This window comes from Ovis aries, chromosome X, assembly GCF_016772045.2.
Source record: "Ovis aries strain OAR_USU_Benz2616 breed Rambouillet chromosome X, ARS-UI_Ramb_v3.0, whole genome shotgun sequence".
Taxonomy (NCBI): domain Eukaryota; kingdom Metazoa; phylum Chordata; class Mammalia; order Artiodactyla; family Bovidae; genus Ovis; species Ovis aries.
Genome location: NC_056080.1, coordinates 69,041,152 through 69,059,953, shown reverse-complemented (window position 1 = coordinate 69,059,953; position 18,802 = coordinate 69,041,152). Strand labels below are relative to the sequence as shown.

General features: G+C 36.6%; 1 protein-coding gene across 1 annotated transcript in view; it reads right to left on the bottom strand.

Moving 5' to 3' along the window:
- ATP7A (ATPase copper transporting alpha) overlaps positions 1-18,802 on the bottom strand; it is a 158,368-nt gene that overhangs the window by 51,770 nt on the left and 87,796 nt on the right. The window contains exons 3-5 of the mRNA XM_004022208.6: positions 6,806-7,295; positions 5,581-6,306; positions 1,126-1,332 (exon numbers count right to left, since the gene is read on the bottom strand). Of these exons, the coding sequence (XP_004022257.1) occupies positions 1,126-1,332; positions 5,581-6,306; positions 6,806-7,295 (1,423 nt within the window). The remainder of the gene's footprint in view (positions 1-1,125; positions 1,333-5,580; positions 6,307-6,805; positions 7,296-18,802) is intronic.

Here is an 18,802-nt window from a genome sequence, read left to right as displayed (position 1 = left end):
TGTTACAAATGTTCTGATCTTTACATATAAGGTGAGTTTATTAGCCATAGGTCTGTATTATTACTCTATATACTTTATTTCCCCAATAGTGATGATAAGCTTATACTAATCTTATTTATTCAGCCCTTGTGACTATCAGCAAGATACCTGGAGCTAGGGCTACCTGAGTACCAAACCTATGACTTCAGGCTCATTAAACATAATCACCTATCTCTATGGTTAACAAATCTACTACACTATGCAATGAAGTCCATTAATGTGAATGCAAAATTAAAAGCTAAAACATCTGAGTGTGACTAAATAAAAAAACATATTGCAGATTTTCTAAGAATTTGTAACCAAAAATGAACACTTGTACACAATATTGAGTAACTTTTGAACACTTTTACTGCAAGTAAAGATCAGTAATCAAACTGCTGGAAGAGAACACTAAAACTTGGCTTTGGTCCAGTGCTTGCCCTGGGTATAGTAATACTGAAAATTATGGATTCTAGCTGTTAGTTTTAAGCATAGCTTTATCAGAAAATTTATGTTTCTTAAAATCTACTACAGCCAAGGTCCATAAAGAATAATAATCTTATGTATTTCTTTCTGCTGCTGCTGCAAGGTCGCTTCAGTCGCGTCCAACTCTGTGCGACACCATAGACGGCAGCCCACCAGGCTCCTCCATCCCTGGGATTCTCCAGGCAAGAACACTGGAGTGGGTTGCCATTTCCTTCTCCAATGCATGAAAGTGAAAACTGAAAGTGAAGTCACTCAGTCGTGTCCAACTCTTAGCGACCCCATGGACTGCAGCCTACCAGGCTCCTCCATCCATGGGATTTTCCAGGCAAGAGCACCGGAGTGGAGTGTCATTGCCTTCTCCTTTCCTTCTGCTATTTGACTACAAATTTCACTGATATGAAAGTGCAGCCATGAGATTAATGAGACAGGAACTATATCTAAGGGAACAAAAACATTAACAAAAACTGGCTATCAGGAAGTCAAGGTTGTCCTGTAAATCACTGATAGTCTTTATGAGGCTTTGGCAATAATCATAAACATGGTTACAAAACACATAAGAGGACAAAAAGGACAGAGTTCTCAAATTAGTACATAAAATAGCAAGTTTTAAGAGTGTCTTACCTTCTTCTCGTCTTAAATTCCGTTCAATGTTTGCTACACAGGAAGCACAAGTCATACCAGTGACCTGTATATAACACTTAGATGAAGTCTTTGGCTCCTCCTTGTCATGAATTGGTGTCATCATTTTGGTGTGAAATTCATTAGTTGAGGTCAAAAGTGGCATTTCTGATGAGGGCTGAGCTATTACTACCAACGGCTCATTTGTATCTGGTGGACAGGGAAAGATTCTTTTCATTTGAGGTATTCTCCAGCTGCATCCTTGTCATTTATCACAATCCACACCTCCTGGCACTGTCAACGCTGCTTCAGCTGCTGCTGCTAAGTCGCTTCAGTCGTGTCCGACTCTGTGTGACTCCATGGACAGCAGCCCACCAGGCTCCTCTGTCCACGGGATTCTCCAGGCAAGAATACTGGAGTGGGTTGCCATTTCCTTCTCCAGGCACTGTCAACCCATTCCTTTAAAACTGTCATGGACCTAGAGCCCTGTGCAATGCTATCTTTACACTTTCCAGGATGTGACTTCCAAGTTCAACACTGCCCATCCCAATTCTTGGGAAAATCGGAACTAGCTGAATAAACAGAACTTTATATCAAGATCTTCAAGCCCATTATCTCTACCCCAAACTCCAGTAGACAGTGGTTTATTAATAGAAAGACTTTAGTTTTATAATGAATTTCTATCATTATGTTAATGATTTACATACTGGCAGTAAAGCAATTTGTGTAAGTGGGACAAAAAGCAATCTGCAAAACAGCAATGCAGTACAATGTCATTTAAAAATTGTTAGAGTGCATACACGAGAACATGCATAAGCAAGCCTAGGAAGGCACATACCAAACTACTAGTAGAGGCTATTTCTGGGGAATCAGGTTATAGCAGGAATAGAATAACAGAAAGATGAACCAATTTCCTCTATAGACACTGCTGTATGCTTGAATTTTAACAATAATACATAGTGTTTTTTAAATTAAAATGTCTTTGGTGGACAATGGAAGAAGAGGCAAGGAATAAGTCAGCAATAATCTTCATTTTTCACAAAGTATTCAGAGAATTTTTCTGTAGAATGTTTATGGACTGTGAAACAGTGGAAAGCATCTGTCATCCCAGAAGCTCCCCTGCAGTCTTAGTGGAGACTTAGTTATCCATTTCAGTATTAATCACCTCCCAAGAAGGGAGAAAGTATTCTTTTTAGCACTTCCATGTGCCTGCAAAAAAGCTAAAGATTTTCAACTCTGCTGCAGAGATAAGGAGGAAAAGGAGTGATGTGGAAATTTCCACTAATATGTTACTTCTTTCCCTTGGGCAAAAAACTGATTCAAGTCTATTTGGCTAGTCCATAGAGGAAACCCTTCATAGCAGAGCTGGTTTTTAGGATACCGAAAAAAGGCATTTTTGAAGAAACTTTAACAAAAGCCTGACCACTTCCATAACAAAAGCCTGACTTCTCAAATCAGTTATAATAAAGGCTCTTAAATTTTGACATATAATCACCTGGGGGATCTTGCTAAAATGCAAATTCTGATTCAGTACATTGAGGGTGAGGCCTGAAATTCTGTTCCAATAAGCTTCCAAGTGATGGCAGTACTGCCAGTCTGGGTATAGCAAAGGACACTTCCCAAAATTAGACAGTCTCTGATCTTATATGTGAATCAATTCAGGAAATGATATTCATTCAGATTACGAGAGTATTATTTAGAACAAAGAGGATAAAATTTACCAAATAGTACCAAAAATTCAAAAAGGAGGCTCATTTGCTCAAAGGAAATAGCTTTGGCTTGGGGGAAAAAACATTATTTTAGTCTAGCCAAGAGCTTATTCATTCTATCCTAATTATTATGAAGATTTAAAATTTTGAACTTGGACAATGAAAAGAAAGTTTATATTACCAATTACTTTAAGTCTTATTAAAGAGTAATTTAGTTATTTCAGGTACCAGAAGTAACCAAAACACCATCTGCAATTTCACACTCTAGAAGTACAGTATTGAATTAAAATAAGTCATAGAGGTAACCCCTTTTAGTTACAATGGCATGATTTCTCAACAAAGATTCACAAAATTGTGACCTTTACCCCAGTGAACGTGGCAAGAGCAAATGCTTCCATCTTTCACAGAGGCAGTACAGGTGTTAAAAAGCCACAGTGAATTAAATGGCTAGTTTCTTTAAACTGGCTTTTCTATAAACTGTAGCAATACTACTTTTGCATAAATGAATTCAAAAGAAGACTGACTCTCCTGAATGTGAGGCAACAATCAGAAAAGAATCCAAAAATTTCAAGAAAGGGTTTCTAGTCTGATCCTCAAAACTGGCAGGTTTAGTCTAAAGTAATATGAATAAATATATAATCAGAAAATGGCTTAAAAACAACTATGTTTATGTTTAACTATAAACATCATGTCTGCAACTTACTCTCAAATGATTCAGAAAAAGAGAGCTACGTGTGTGTGTGTATTGTGTGTTTGAATATATGTCTATAGACATATGTTTAGAGAAAAAGAATGATAAAACAAATGCAGCAACAGTATTAACAATGGAATCCGAGTAAAATTGGTAAACAGGAATTCTTTGTACTATTCTTGCAGCTTTTCTGTAAGTTTGAAATTAAAGATTAAAAAGTTACAAAAAAGGAAAAGGAATTTAACTGAGTGTTTTGTTTGCTTTAATTGGTTAGTGAAGACAACTTCATATATATCTTCTTACGATAATGACGATATTGGTGGTCATGATAAAAAGCACCTCCTATATTTCTATTTTGTTTATTAACATTTATTGTCCACCCAGGACTGGTATGACATGAAGGCAAAATGCAATGATCCCTCTAAGTCTATATGAACAGGTTTCAGAGTGGTAGACTATGAAGCCTGGACCGGCACTGACACTAGAAAATGGGCAGCCACAATTCTGGTGGCATCTTAAACTCTGACTGATCTATAGCCGAAACACACAATGCAGTCAATTGATATTAACTTTTTATCCCAATAATATGGGTTACTGTAGTCATAATTCATAAGTTATTTTATGGTCATAATCACTCTGCCAAGGTTTTCTACCTATTCATTATGGCTTTTAAAATGTTTGTTATTGTTGCTGCTTAGTCACTAAGTCATATCTGACTCTTTTGTGACCCCACGAACTGTAGCCTACCAGGCTCTTCTGTCCATAGGATTTCCCAGGCAAGAATACTGGAGTGGGTTGCCATGCCCTCATTCAAAGGATCTTCCTGACCCTGCGATTGAACCCATGTCTCTTGCACTGCAGGTGAATTCTTCACCGCTGAGCCACCAGGGAAGTCCAATGACACTGTCTAGAAATTATTCAACTTTTCCATTAATATTCAGAGCAAGAAATTTCATTTAGGGAATTTCCAGTTTAATTCAAGGCTAGGTTCAATTCTAGTTCAAAACAAGTTCACATGGGCAAATTCCATTGGATATACATCTCTGGTTTCAGTTCAAGGTAAGAGCTGCCAGAAAACAGGAAGACTTTGGGCCAGTTCTAGAGTCAGGTTAATTAGAATGCCTAAATTTGAAACTACTGCTTAAATCTACTATTTATCTCTACTATTTTCATTTTCTTTTTAAAATTTTTGTTTACAATATAGTTGATTTACAATATTATATTAGTTTCAAGTGTACCGCATAGTGAATCAGCTATACATATACATATATCCTTTTTTTTTTTTTTAAGATTCTTTTCCCATATAGGCCATTATGGAGCACTGAGTAGAGTTCCCTGGGCTATACAGCAGGTTCTTATTAGTTACCTGTTTTATATATAATAGTGTGTATATGTCAACCGAATCTCCCAATTTATCCCTCCTCCCCCATCCCTTGGTAACTGTAAGTTTGTTTTCTACATTTGAGGCTCTATTTTTTCTTTTAAAATAACATTTGCTTCTCCCATATTATATATACACATAAATATATACAAATATACATATAACCCTATCACAAAAAACTTGAAATACATAGGAAAGCACAATGAAAACAAATTATCACCTTTATCCTACCACTCACAAATAACTACGATTAAAATTTTGTTCACATTCTACCAGGAATTTTATTCATATACATAAATAACAAACATAGCATAAATCCTTATACATGTGTTTATAAAATTTTGACCATATGACTTTTTCACTTGCTTTTTCATTTAACAAAATATCTCACTTTCCCATGGCATTAAGTATCTTCAACACCATAATTTTTATGGCTTCAGAGCATTTCCTCATATGGAGGTATCATGCTTTATTTAATGTTTCTAGTTTCTATATAATTATGCAAACATCATTATGCATCTTTATACATGCTTCCTATATGCTGCTGACATATGTCATATTTCTAAAAAGTAGAACTACAGTGCCTATTACTCATTTTTCACTGATAAAAGCCAAAAGAATTAGCAAAGTGTAAATAAAAGAACATTAGAGGAATCAAAGAAAAAAATGATAATTACCTGACAAGGAAGCATCAAATCCCATGTTTTCTATTGCTTCTCTCAAGGTTTCTGGAGAGGTTAGTAAAGGATCATACTCAACAGTCCCTTTGCCATTTGCAAGTGATACTTGTATGGATTTTACACCTGCCTTTTTTGATATGACACCTTCAATAGACTGCACACATGAATTACAAGTCATGCCATCAATGTTTATCACAGTTTCTTGAGTTAGAGGCTGGCTAACTATGTTCAAAGGACTCTTTTGAAGAGATGAGCTGGAGGGAGAGTTTGAGGTACTCTCAATTTCACTTGCACTACTAACTCTATATTGCCCTTGTGATATGGCCTCTATTGCTTTTTTCAGTGTTTCTGGAGTGACTAAACTTGTATTGTACTTTACTATGGCAGATTTATTCTCTAAAGAAACTACTACACTGCTTATATGTTGGAGTGTAGATAAAGCACTTTCAATATTTGACACACATGATTTACAATGCATGCCATCTATGGTGAAAATGACTGTTGAATTACTGGTGTATGATGGACTCCTTTGCTGTGATCCTTCTGAGGATTTGACTGGTGTGTTCTTTAGACGTTCTATGTCAATAGCTCCCAATTTGAGGTACTTGGGCTGTTTTTTGATGAATGCTGTGAAGCCCACAACTTCAATCTGCTTTTTTATTTCCTCTGCTGTGATAAGATGAGGTTGATAAACAACAGTAGCTTCTTGATTGTCCAAGGAAACTAGTTAATAGAAAGAAAAATATTTAATTCAGTTATTCCTGAGCCACTTCAGAAAACATTCTGTAGACCAAATTAATACCACACATAATTGTTTCCCTCTCATTGTTGTCATTATCCTTTCTTAAAATAATTCTGTTCTTTTCAGAAAATGTTACTGATGTGACCACTGTATCTGTGGTCTCCAAGTTTCTGCATGCCTGAATAGAAACAGAGGTCAAGAGGACCCTAGGCATGTTGCATTAAGAACCCTGAACTCCATGAATGCCACCTTGTCTGCCTTTTATGCTAGTTCAAGATTCATGTAACTTTTAATTATAATCATTAACTTTACTTGACATTAATCCTGGGAATACACTGTTTCTCAGACTTCAATGAAGCAGTAACACTCTAGTCCCACAGATTCAAAACCCATGCTTAAAGGAAAATGCTAAAGTTAAAAGACCAAAACAGAAAACCAAGCCTTACAAAGCAATCAAATAAACAATATCAGTCATACTACCTTTAATTCGCTGAACACCTTGCAGTTTCCCAATTTTTCCTTCAATGGTGCTAGTACATGAATGGCAGGTCATCCCTTCCACCTTCATCTTCAGCATGACTTCACCTGGTTGAGCCATACTATAATCTTCGCAAGTTCCTGACTTTTTTTCCAGAGTTCCAGTATCTAAACTGAGATCAGGAACCAGCTCTACTATCTGATTGGCATTCACTATAGAAGGGATTATTGTCACCACTGCAGTTCTCTGCTGAGGGGAAATTTTAATATCTGTCACACCCTTGGTCTTGAGCAATGTGCTTTGGATATGGTCCCATGGCGGAACCAGTGAAGCAGTACCAGTCAGAAACACAGTTTCAGTTAAAACAGGGAGAGGCTTAGGATTGTGGAGAATAGCATCAAAGCCCATGTCATCAATAGCTTCCTGCAGGGTCTTTGGAGTTTGTAGTTTGGGGTCATAAATAATAGTTGCATTTTTTTCTTCCAGTGAAACCTTTGGGAAAGAAATTGCAGAAGTCATTTTAATTAAATTTTATGATATGGAACTTAAAATTATCAATCATCACACCACCATCAAGAATGAAACAAATAATTAAATCAAATAGAGTTTCTTTATTAGTTCTCATCTTTCCTATTCTCTTTAGAAAGCAGCACAAAATGTCTTGTGTACCTACAGGAATGGTAAAGCTCTATGTAGGTGTACTTGACTCAGGTAATGATTAGGCATTTGAAATGTGCACAGACAAACACACCTTAGAATTTCATAACAGAGAACAAACTACTCTTCATCTCCTTTCACAAAGTATTCCAACACTTAGCACTCTACCAATTCAAAAGATAATTTCAGGAAAGAGGATCACCTACATAAAACAAATTGGAAATGAAGTTTAAAGTTTTAAAATGTTCAATTAAGATAAACTTGTTGCAAGAAAAGGTATAAACATGCTGGTTTATGAAGACAATATTCATAGTTTTTTTTTTCTTTCACTTTATTTTTTTTTCCTTTCACTTGATTTTAGCAAGTATTTCTATAACCTTCTACTATAGTCCAGTATTACTTTTGTGCAAAATAAGAACATCTTTATAATTTTTCCTGATTTGATTATTAAAATAATGACTGTATTCTTAAAGCTCAGCAACTGAATATAATTTAACTACTACCTGGACATCTTACCCTGCATCTCTTTGGGTAACACATGGGTTATAAAGATTTATGAAGTAGTCACATACACACACCCACACACATACAAAACTTGGTTGAGTCAGAAGATTTGAGCTCCAGTGTCAATTCTCCACTTACAAGTTAACCACACTCACTAGCTCTACCATCAGAAAAATGAAGAAATGTGCTCTATTATCTTCCAGGGTTGTTATAAGGATCATATGAGTAAATAGGAAAGTAGTTCTTTGAAGCAGTAAGTCATATAAAAGTAAACACTGAAAAACTAATATTTATCAAACACTTATTATATGTGCCAGGAACTAAGATTCTCATGATACAAAGCTGATCATGACATAGTCACAGGGAGCAATGCTAGAAAAGAGGACAGAAAAAATGAACACCCATTCATCCCAGGGAATGTGTGTCAAAAAAGCTTCTTAGGGGAGATAATACCTGAATGTTAAAGGAATAACAGAAATTAGCAAGGACATTTGAAGCAGGGAACTCATGACAAATGTAAACACAAAAGTAGAGAAAAATGAAAGGCTGCATAATTAGGCAACTGCTTTATCATGGGGGCTCTTGTATGCCAATAATCATCTGTGCTTTATTCTATAAGTAATAGAGAGTCATGGAAAAGTTAAGCAGGGGAATGACATAGTTATATTTGCATTTAGAGAAGAATCATTTTGGAGTGATGGAACTGTGCTGTCCTGGCTTGGGGTAGTTAAATTAATCTATGTGTGTTAGTCGCTCAGTCATGTCTGACTCTTTGCGACCCCATGGACTGTGGCCTGCCAGGCTCCTCTGTCCATGGGATTCTTCAGGAAAGAGTACTGGAGTGGGTTGCCATTTACTTCTCCAAATTAATTTATACATGCGTTAAAATTAACCAAACCTAAAAAAAGCAAGCAAACAAACAAACAAAAAATTCATAGAACTGTATGCCAAAAAGAAGTCAATTTGGGAGTATAATTTTAAAAACAAAAATGAAAAGATTAAAAAATTCAGTTCCTCAACTGCATTAGCCACATTTCTAGTGTTCAATGGCCAATGTGGCTGCCACAAGGGACAGAGTAAATACAGAACATTTTCACCATTACAGAATGTTCCATTGGACAGTACTGCTCTATGTATTACTCTACTTCTGATCAAGTGCCAAACTTCTAAAAAGGGAAGGGGATTTTTCCCCCTCTAGGCTTAAATATATCTGGTATCTCATAAACAAGTCCTGATTTTGAGCTAATCCCCAACTCCTCCTGCCAAATTTCAATTTACCAACGTACCCAATGAGGAAGTATTGTGAAAATTGATTTTTAAAAGCAAAAATCACTTTATCATCCAATGATTTGCTATACTTTTTATTGCCATAGCCTGTCTTCTAGATATAAAAGACATAAAAAAAAACAAGGAAACTATGTATATAAAATACTATACAAAAAAGTTGTATTACCCTATTTTGTTTTCATGCTGCAAACCAGAAAACACTTCCTTATTCAGTAACTTCTATCTGTGTGTTTTAAGGCCAGGTCAGCCATACCTAGCACAAAAAAAAATGTTCCCCTTTGGGATAACAGCAATTGACTTTTCCTCTGAATGTTAGATATCAAAGAGATTTTTCAAGCCCAAGGTCTCAAAGGAAACAAAAACAGGCAGCACCTTTGTGTAAGAGGAAATTCACCAAGTGTTTATCACAATACTATTCTGGATGCCAAATCCTTGAGCAGGAAGCTAAAATAGCACTTATTTATTTAACAAACATTTACTGAATACCTATCACGTGCTAGTTATCCAATGGTGAGTAAAAGCAAGCACAGACTCCAAAGAACTGGAAATTGCTGGGAGCAATCTGTCTGATTCTGGGTCTGTGCCACTCTCCTTGAACACCACCAATGCAAACCACCTTCGCCTATTCCCCACAGTGCTCCAAAGTTTTAACTGCTTGTTTTTCCTCTCAGAATCTTTCATTAGGAATCAATGTTGTTTTGTTTTTTCCCAGGGGAACTACGTTTCTATTTTATCAATAGTTCCCCTGAAAATAAACATCCAGTGGCTCCTATGAAGGACTCAAGATGGAGCACTGTTCACTATATTTAGATGAAGGTAGGAGTGAAAGATGGAGAAGGAAATGGCAACCCACTCCAGTATTCTTGCCTGGAGAATCCCAGAGACAGAGGAGCCTAGTGGGCTGCCATCTATGGGGTCGCATAGAGTCAGACACGACTGAAGCGACTTAGCAGCAGCAGCAGCAGCAGGAGTGAAAGAAGAAAAGAAACCAAATATACTCTGTGGCCTCAACAGTATTAACAGTGGTGTAGAGGGTGCTGTCCATAGATATTGTAAAGATCCATTATTTTAATGCATAAGGAGTTATTTGTCTACTGAAATGTCTAAAACATGAAATTCAAGCATCATATACTTTATCTGTATGTAATTTCTGTATAATTTGCATAAATATAAAAAGGCTGCATCATCTATTCTCAAGCAAGAAACTTAAGACAAATCTAAGGGCTTAAGTTTCTTGAAAGACAGTTCTTTTGACTTCTAATTTTCTATAAAAGCTAAAAACTGTTATTACCACTTCTTGGGTTGTCATTAGTATATTTTCTTTTGTGTATTCCTTCTCATCTGATAATAAAAGGTGATCCAACTTCCTATCTGAAGGCTAGGACACTGAATAAATTGCTCAAGAAATTCAGCAAGAAAATGAAAGAGCTAGAATTCAAATGTAGGTCTCTGTAACTCCAAAGTCCATACTCTTTCCACTTACACATGATGAGGCTAGATGATCTCTGATCTCCTCGAAAAACCAAAATTCTATGCCTGTGATTTGAACAATTTGTGACTTATAAATAAAAATACTTGATAAGTATGAAATATTTCTAGTGTGTGAACTAAATTTTAGTTCTATGTTTACTTTTCCCCTCTACATTTCATATCTTCTCCCATACCAGTTTAAATTAAAAAATGACTAACAGAACGTATTTCCTTAGGTTTTTACCAAGATTTGACAATTATATTCTATATTCTAACATTTCCCCATTTTTAAAAGTCACTTTGGGAAAGGTACTTTGCTTTAGCACACTGAAATTCTCTTTTATCCCCTCAGGAGTTAATTGATACATCAACATAATAAATTCAGATTCAGTCAGTTCAGTTCACTTCAGTTGCTCAGTCGTGTCCTACTCTTTGAGACCCCATGAATCACAGCACGCCAGGCCTCCCTTGTCCATCACCAACTCCCGGAGTTCACTCAGACTCGCGTCCATCAAGTCAGCGATGCCATCCAGCCATCTCATCCTCTGTCGTCCCCTTCTCCTCCTTCCCCCAATCCCTCCCAGCATCAGAGTCTTTTCCAATGAGTCAACTATCCGCAAGAGGTGGCCAATGCACTGGAGTTTCAGCTTTAGCATCATTCCTTCCAAAGAAATCCCAGGGTTGATCTCCTTCAGAATGGACTGGCTGGATCTCCTTGCGGTCCAAGGGACTCTCAAGAGTCTTCTCCAACACCACAGTTCAACAGCATCAATTCTTCGGCGCTCAGCCTTCTTCACAGTCCAACTCTCACATCCATACATGACCACAGGAAAAACCATAGCCTTGACTAGACGGACCTTAGTCGGCAAAGTAATGTCTCTGCTTTTCTATATGCTATCTAGGTTGGTCATAACTTTTCTTCCAAGGAGTAAGCATCTTTTAATTTCATGACTGCAATCACCATCTGCAGTGATTTTGGAGACCCCAAAGATAAAGTCTGACACTGTTTCCACAGTTTCTCCATCTATTTCCCATGGAGTGATGGGACCGGATGCCATGATCTTCGTTTTCTGAATGTTGAGCTTTAAGCCAACTTTTTCACTTCCCTCTTTCTCTTTCATCAAGAGGCTTTTTAGTTCCTCTTCACTTTCTGCCATAAGGGTGGTGTCATCTGCATATCTGAGGTGATTGATATTTCTCCCAGCAATCTTGATTCCAGCTTGTGTTTCTTCCAGTCCAGAGTTTCTCATGATGTACTCTGCATATAAGTTAAATAAGCAGGATGACAATATACAGTCTTGGCGTACTCCTTTTCCTATTTGGAACCAGTCTGTTGTTCCATGTCCAGTTCTAACTGTTGCTTCCTGACCTGCATACAGATTTCTCAAGAAGCAGGTTAGGTGGTCTGGTATTCCCATCTCTTTCAGAATTTCCCACAGTTTATCGGGATCCACACAGTCAAAGGCTTTGGCATAGTCAATAAAGCAGAAATAGATGTTTTTCTGGAACTCTCTTGCTTTTCCCCCATGCTACTAAGCCAGTGGGGAAATCTTCAAATGGTTTAAAGCCTATTTTCTAACATTTTCATAACAACTCAATATAGAGGGATTCAGAGGTTTTGCAGGAGCTTGAAAGGATCCTGTCCTTCAACAGAGACTAAACTCAGAAAAGTAAAATGATTCATCAATAATCTTGAATTTCTAATATGTCTGATTCTTCTTACACAATATATTTTGCCAACTAAATACTATATAAAATACACAATAGGAATCCCATTTATATTACATATGTCTCAATATAAATTTTATTACTGTTTGCTGAGAAAACAATATATATATATATATATTTTAACTGAGTAACACTCTGATGTTTCAATAAAAGATACTGAAAATTAAAGTATAAGAGGAAGGCATCAAATTCTATTGATATTTATCCAATTTGACCAACCCAAATAAAAGTTACAACTGAAAAATTTTAAATCAATCTACGAACTAGCAAAAGACAATTCTTAGAGACTAAGACAACAGCCCAAAACCACTCTAAAAATTCAAAGGTCAAATGTTTGAAAATGAAAAAGATGTGGAGATTTTGTTAGTTTAAGTTGTAGTAAAAAAAAAAAAGTTGTAGTATTGTTTTTCTATAAATTGAGTGTTTTGTCTGAATTTTCATTACTAATATAATTTCATTTTCTTCAAAAATTATGTAACTAATGAATGATTATTCATTATAAAAATTTATATACAAAAAAAGGAAATAGTAAAAGTCCTTCTTTACATGATTCCTCTACTGCTAGTTTTTAACCTTTGATTTGATATTTCTTTGATCCTTGGTTCAACTAAATCAGAAACCTAAGCCTGTTTGAATAACTGATTCTACATCTTCATGGATGGTCATTTATTACCTAAGAATTTATACAAGGCAAAATGCCTATATTACTCTAATAAAGCATTTGAAAAAAAGAAATGTTCAATGCACTATCATCATTTGCCATACCAAATGTTAAAGAGAAAAAGTTCCGAATAGAAATAAAGATGGATTTCTATATGCTGACAGGAAACAATAAGATGTATTTGCTAGGTGAAAAAAAGCAAGGTTAGAACAGTATGTATATAGTATGCTTCCATTTATATACAAAGGAGATACACACACATATATACACAGTTAACCCTTAAACAACAAGGAGATGAGGGTGAGGGCACCCACCTCATGTATAACTTTACATTTGGCCCTCCATATCCTCAGTTCCACACCCTCAGATTCAACCAACCACAGATCATGTAGTACTATAACACATATTTATTGAAAAAATGTGTATAAGTGGACCCGTGCAGTTCAAACCTAGGTTGTTCAGTCAGCATATAGATCTACAAATGTTATTCATCTTATATTCAGTCTATTTCTAGGAGAATTCATACATAGGAAACTGATAACTGGTTTCTTTTGGAAGGGGATTTTACTCTGGACATATGTTACTTTTTCAATAATTTTAAAAAATAGTTAATATTAAGGAGAGTAAGGAATGTATTGATCCACAGGATGAATTTGGTAACTGCTAGCATCTAGATTGGTTTTTTTTGTTTTTTTTTTTTTTTTTTGGCCACACTGTGCAGCTTGTGTGATCTTTGTTCCCTGGCCAGGGATTAAACCTGGACCCTCAGCAGTGAGTCCTAACCACTGAATTGCAAGGGAATTACCTAAGTGGTCATTTTTTTAAAGGATAGTCTGTGTTAGGAAAATGGACTGCAGCCTTTATCTGAGTAAAGGAAAAAGCACACAAAATGCAGTTAAGTTTCAAGGACAAAGTAATCTGTTAATAAGGCATTAACCTTTAGAGCCATTTGGTGCTTATATCTAATTAAATTTAATTTTACATTACCACTTTCAAAAAGGCCAATCTCAGAGAAAGACTTTCACATTATCTACCCATTTTATCTTCCCCCTGAACAGACAACTGTGGCAATTAAATAAAGCTTCAAGTTAATCTCTTTAAAGTCTACAGTCTTGGCAGAACAAGAGTATAACACTCATTTATAAACTTTGCAATTTAAGATATAATACCCAAAATATATTTAAATGCTGAAGCTGCAAGAGGTATAATCATATTCATTCTTATTTCAAAATTAGAGACTTCTTGACTATTCACTTGCCTTGAATCCTGTTAATTAAATCTCTAATCTGTTCCACTGCAACATTTTTTAAATAAAACAATCATACTAAGTTTAACATCACAATTATATTAATTCATATCAGAGTTTTATTCCAAACACAACAAACATCTCTTCGACTTTAACACCAAAATTATATTAATTCATATCAGAGTTTTATTCCAAATACAACGAACAGCTCCTAGACTTAGCTGAAACAATGTCCTCTTCAAATCTGGTTTCTGAATTGACTACACATTAGTTTTAATTATAATCTCAGAAACTATGATCCAGAAAATTTAAACCTTAACAGTCTTTGAGAAGTGACCAATATTTATGTGTTAACATGTTAAGCTGCATCCTGACTATAAATTATGTTCGGACAAGGACAATTTTCCATACAGTGCCTAGAAAGAGGTGAATTCACCTTTTGTTGCCTCTGAAATGTAAGCATTATGAGGGACCTTCATTAAGCAAAACAGCACAAAACTATAAATGAAAAAACATCTGTACAAATGCAAATATTCTAAATGAGTATCAAAATTACAAGTTATAAACTTTTGAAACTTACCAAATACTATAAAATCCATTAAAGTAACTTTTTTATTAATAATACCTCCTATACCTGTGTAATATTTTCTCTTTCTACATGTTTGGCTATATATGTACTTTGATTGCTGCTCCATTTAACAGTGATTTTGTAAAATCATTTTATATATGATTGTCAAATTTGGGAAAACTATCAAGTTTCTTTCATATATGAACAATAAGATCTCTGGGCATTTCAGAAAAGTTTACTTGTGCAGTCAACTAGTTTTAAATACTCTTTGAATTGATAACACTCATTTATCACTTTTACACTAAGCCCTACTCCTTTATGCCATGACCCTGGTGTGTTGGCATCATGGGTGGTAAGGACATTATCCTACCAGAACCTGTAGCACAAATTTCATTACACACAGAAGCAACTAAGAACCGTGTGTGTATCTGCGTGCATGCATGCTCAGTCATGTCCGACTCTTGGCGACCCCATGGACTGTAGGCTGCCCGGCTCCTCTGTCCATGAAATTCTCCAGGCAAGAATACTGGAGTGGGCAGCCATTCCCTTCTCCATTCCCTTCTTCCTGACCCAGGGATCGAACCCATGTCTCTTGCATCTCCTGTGTCTCCTGCATTGGCAGGCAGATTCTTTACCACTAGCACCACCTGTGAAGCCCCTTACCGCCCCTTAACCCCAAACTAAACATATCCTCAATTCAACCTATTAATCAGATCCCCAAAATGCCTATGGCACATCCAATACTACCTACATAAAAGGGAAGTCTAAAAGAGCTGGGTCGAAGTGGAAGTACACAATGGATTTAAAGGATTGTGGTTAAATTATTTTACTTTCAAAGAAAAAGATAACCATGGGAACATTGCTACGATTCCTTCCAGGTCTTAGAAGGGGTAGATGCAAGTGGCAGGCTCTGTAACTTAAGCTTAACGTCACCAAAAATCTGTTTCTGGGCCTAGAAAACAACACTTAGTAATATACTTTTTAAAGGAAGGAGAAAAGAAGGATTACTAGTATACTCTGTATCATATGGGCTTCTGACTGCAGAGGCAGAGCTAGAAAAGGTAGAAAAAGCATGTCTACCTTCATTTTTAGCAAACAAATTATGAATGTACTCTGGAAACTATAGCCTTAAGTATCTGTCACTAGGATCCATATAAATCACTGTTGATAACACAAAGTGCTTTCATGTTATACTTCTGCTACTTTTCTAGTACAGCTTAATACAATTTAATTACATTTCTCTGACTTTAGATAGGCCATTAAGCAGTGGTAAATTCTGGGAAGATGCAGTAAACATAGCAGCCTTACCTATGAGTGGGGTACAATAAGTCTCTAGGGGAAAATTTATACAGGAATGTACTTGCAAATGTCAAAACAGAATCTCATCCTTTAGTTTTACATAGATAACTAGGATGAATTTAATAATCTAAAACAGTTCGTCACAGAGTTGAGGGTTTTGGAAAATGTATTAGTTGTCATAGACAATAAGAACCTAAGTAATTTGGAGAAAAACTATGTGAACTAGTTTCTAGATGGTTAACATAGCTTTACTGAAATTAGCACACACTTAATTAGTAAGACTTAGCTTCTAATCTGCTCCTCAGTTCACTTCAGTCTCTCAGGAGTGTCTGACTCTCTGCAACCCCATGAATCGCAGCATGCCAGGCCTACCTGTCCATCACCAACTCCCAGAGTTCACCCAAACTCATGTTCATCGAGTCCGTGATGCCATCCAGCCACCTCATCCTCTGTCATCCTCTTCTCCTCCTGCCCCTAATCCCTCCCCAGCATCAGAGTCTTTTCCAGTGAGTCAATTCTTCACATGAGGTGGCCAAAGTATTGGAAGTTCAGCTTTAGCATCATTCCTTCCAAAGAACACCCAGGACCGATCTCCTTTAGAATGGACTGGTTGGATCTCCTTGCAGTCCAAAGGACTCTCAAGAGTCTTCTCCAACACCACAGTTCAAAAGCATCAATTCTTTGGTGTTCAGCTTTCTTCACAGTCCAACTCTCACATCCATACATGACTACTGGAAAAACCATGGCTTTGACTAGATGGACTTTTGTTGGCAAAGTAATGTGTCTGCTTTTCAATATGCTGTATAACTTTCCTTTCAAGGAGTAAGCGACTTTTAACTTCATGGCTGCAATCACAATCTGCAGTGATTTTCGAGCCCAGAAAAATAAAGTCTGACACTGTTTCCACTGTTTCTCCATCTATTTCCCATGAAGTGATGGGACCAGATGCCATGATCTTCGTTTTCTGAATGTTGAGCTTTAAGACAACTTTTTCACTCTCCTCTTTCACTTTCATCAAGAGGCTTTTTAGTTCCTCTTCACTTTCTGACATAAGGGTGGTGTCATCTGCATATCTGAGGTGATTGATATTTCTCCCGGCAATCTTGATTCCAGCTTGTGTTTCTTCCAGTCCAGAGTTTCTCATGATGTACTCTGCATATAAGTTAAATAAGCAGGGTGACAATATACAGCCTTGACGTACTCCTTTTCCTATTTGGAACCAGTCTGTTGTTCCATGTCCAGTTCTAACTATTGCTTCCTGGCCTGCATACAGAAATCTCAAGAGGCAGGTCAGGTGGTTTGGTATTCCCATCTCTTTCAGAATTTTCCACAGTTAATTGGGATCCACACAGTCAAAGGCATTGGCATAGTCAATAAAGCAGAAATAGATGTTTCTCGGGAACTCTCTTGCTTTTTCCATGATCCAGCGGATGTTGGCAATTTGATCACTGGTTCCTCTGCCTGTTCTAAAACCAGCTTGAACATCAGGAAGTTCACGGTTCATGTATTGCAGAAGCCTGGCTTGGAGAATTTTGAGCATTACTTTACTAGCATGTGAGATGAGTGCAAGTGTGCGGTAGTTTGAGCATTCTTTGGCATTGCCTTTCTTTGGGATTGGAATGAAAACTGACCTTTTCCAGTCCTGTGGCCATTGCTGAGTTTTCCAAATTTGCTGGCATAGTGAGTGCAGCACTTTCACAGCATCATCTTTCAGGATTTGAAATAGCTCCACTGGAATGCCATCACCTCCACTAGCTTTGTTCGTAGTGATGCTTTCTAAGGCCCACTTGACTTCATATTCCAGGACGTCTGGCTCTAGGTGAGCAATCACACCATCGTGATCATCTTGGTTGTGAAGATCTTTTTTGTACAGTTCTTCTGTGTATTCTTGCCACCTCTTCTTAATATCTTCTGCTTCTGTTAGGTCCATACCATTTCTGTCCTTTATTGAGCCCATCTTTGCATGAATTGTTCCCTTGGTTTCTCTAATTTTCTTGAAGACATCTCTAGTCTTTCCCATTCTATTGTTTTCCTCTATTTCTTTGCACTGATTGCTGTGGAAGGCTTTCTTATCTCTCCTTGCTATTTGGAACTCTGCATTCAGATGCTTATATCTTTCCTGGCCCCTAGCACCAGCCATTTCAGCTCTAGTGGAGAAGTTTAACTGGTTTCATTTGAGGATAAGTCAAGTACATATGTCATTACCTATTCACTGAAATTAAATTATTTATTTTTAAAGTTTTGGGACCGAAGGTTGCAGAGCTATTTTTGCCATCCTCTTTTCTAATTAACAAATTGCAAAAATATCTGTCTGATTTTTGGACAGTTACAATTAGTGAAAATTTTCAATAATTTTTATAAATTTGAGTATTCTGAATACAAACACTTTGGCGGAAACTTGTAGTAGAGTTAATAAAAGTTACCTGTCATCTCTCAGCTTTTCCAACTTGGCTCTCTCTCAAAACAAATTAAAGGCAGCAATGTCCTTAGGGCAGGGAGGAGGGGAGGAGGCAATGAGGAAGCCTCTAAGACTGTAGTTATGCCAAGGTAGATGGTAAATGGGGCTTCCCAGGTGGCAT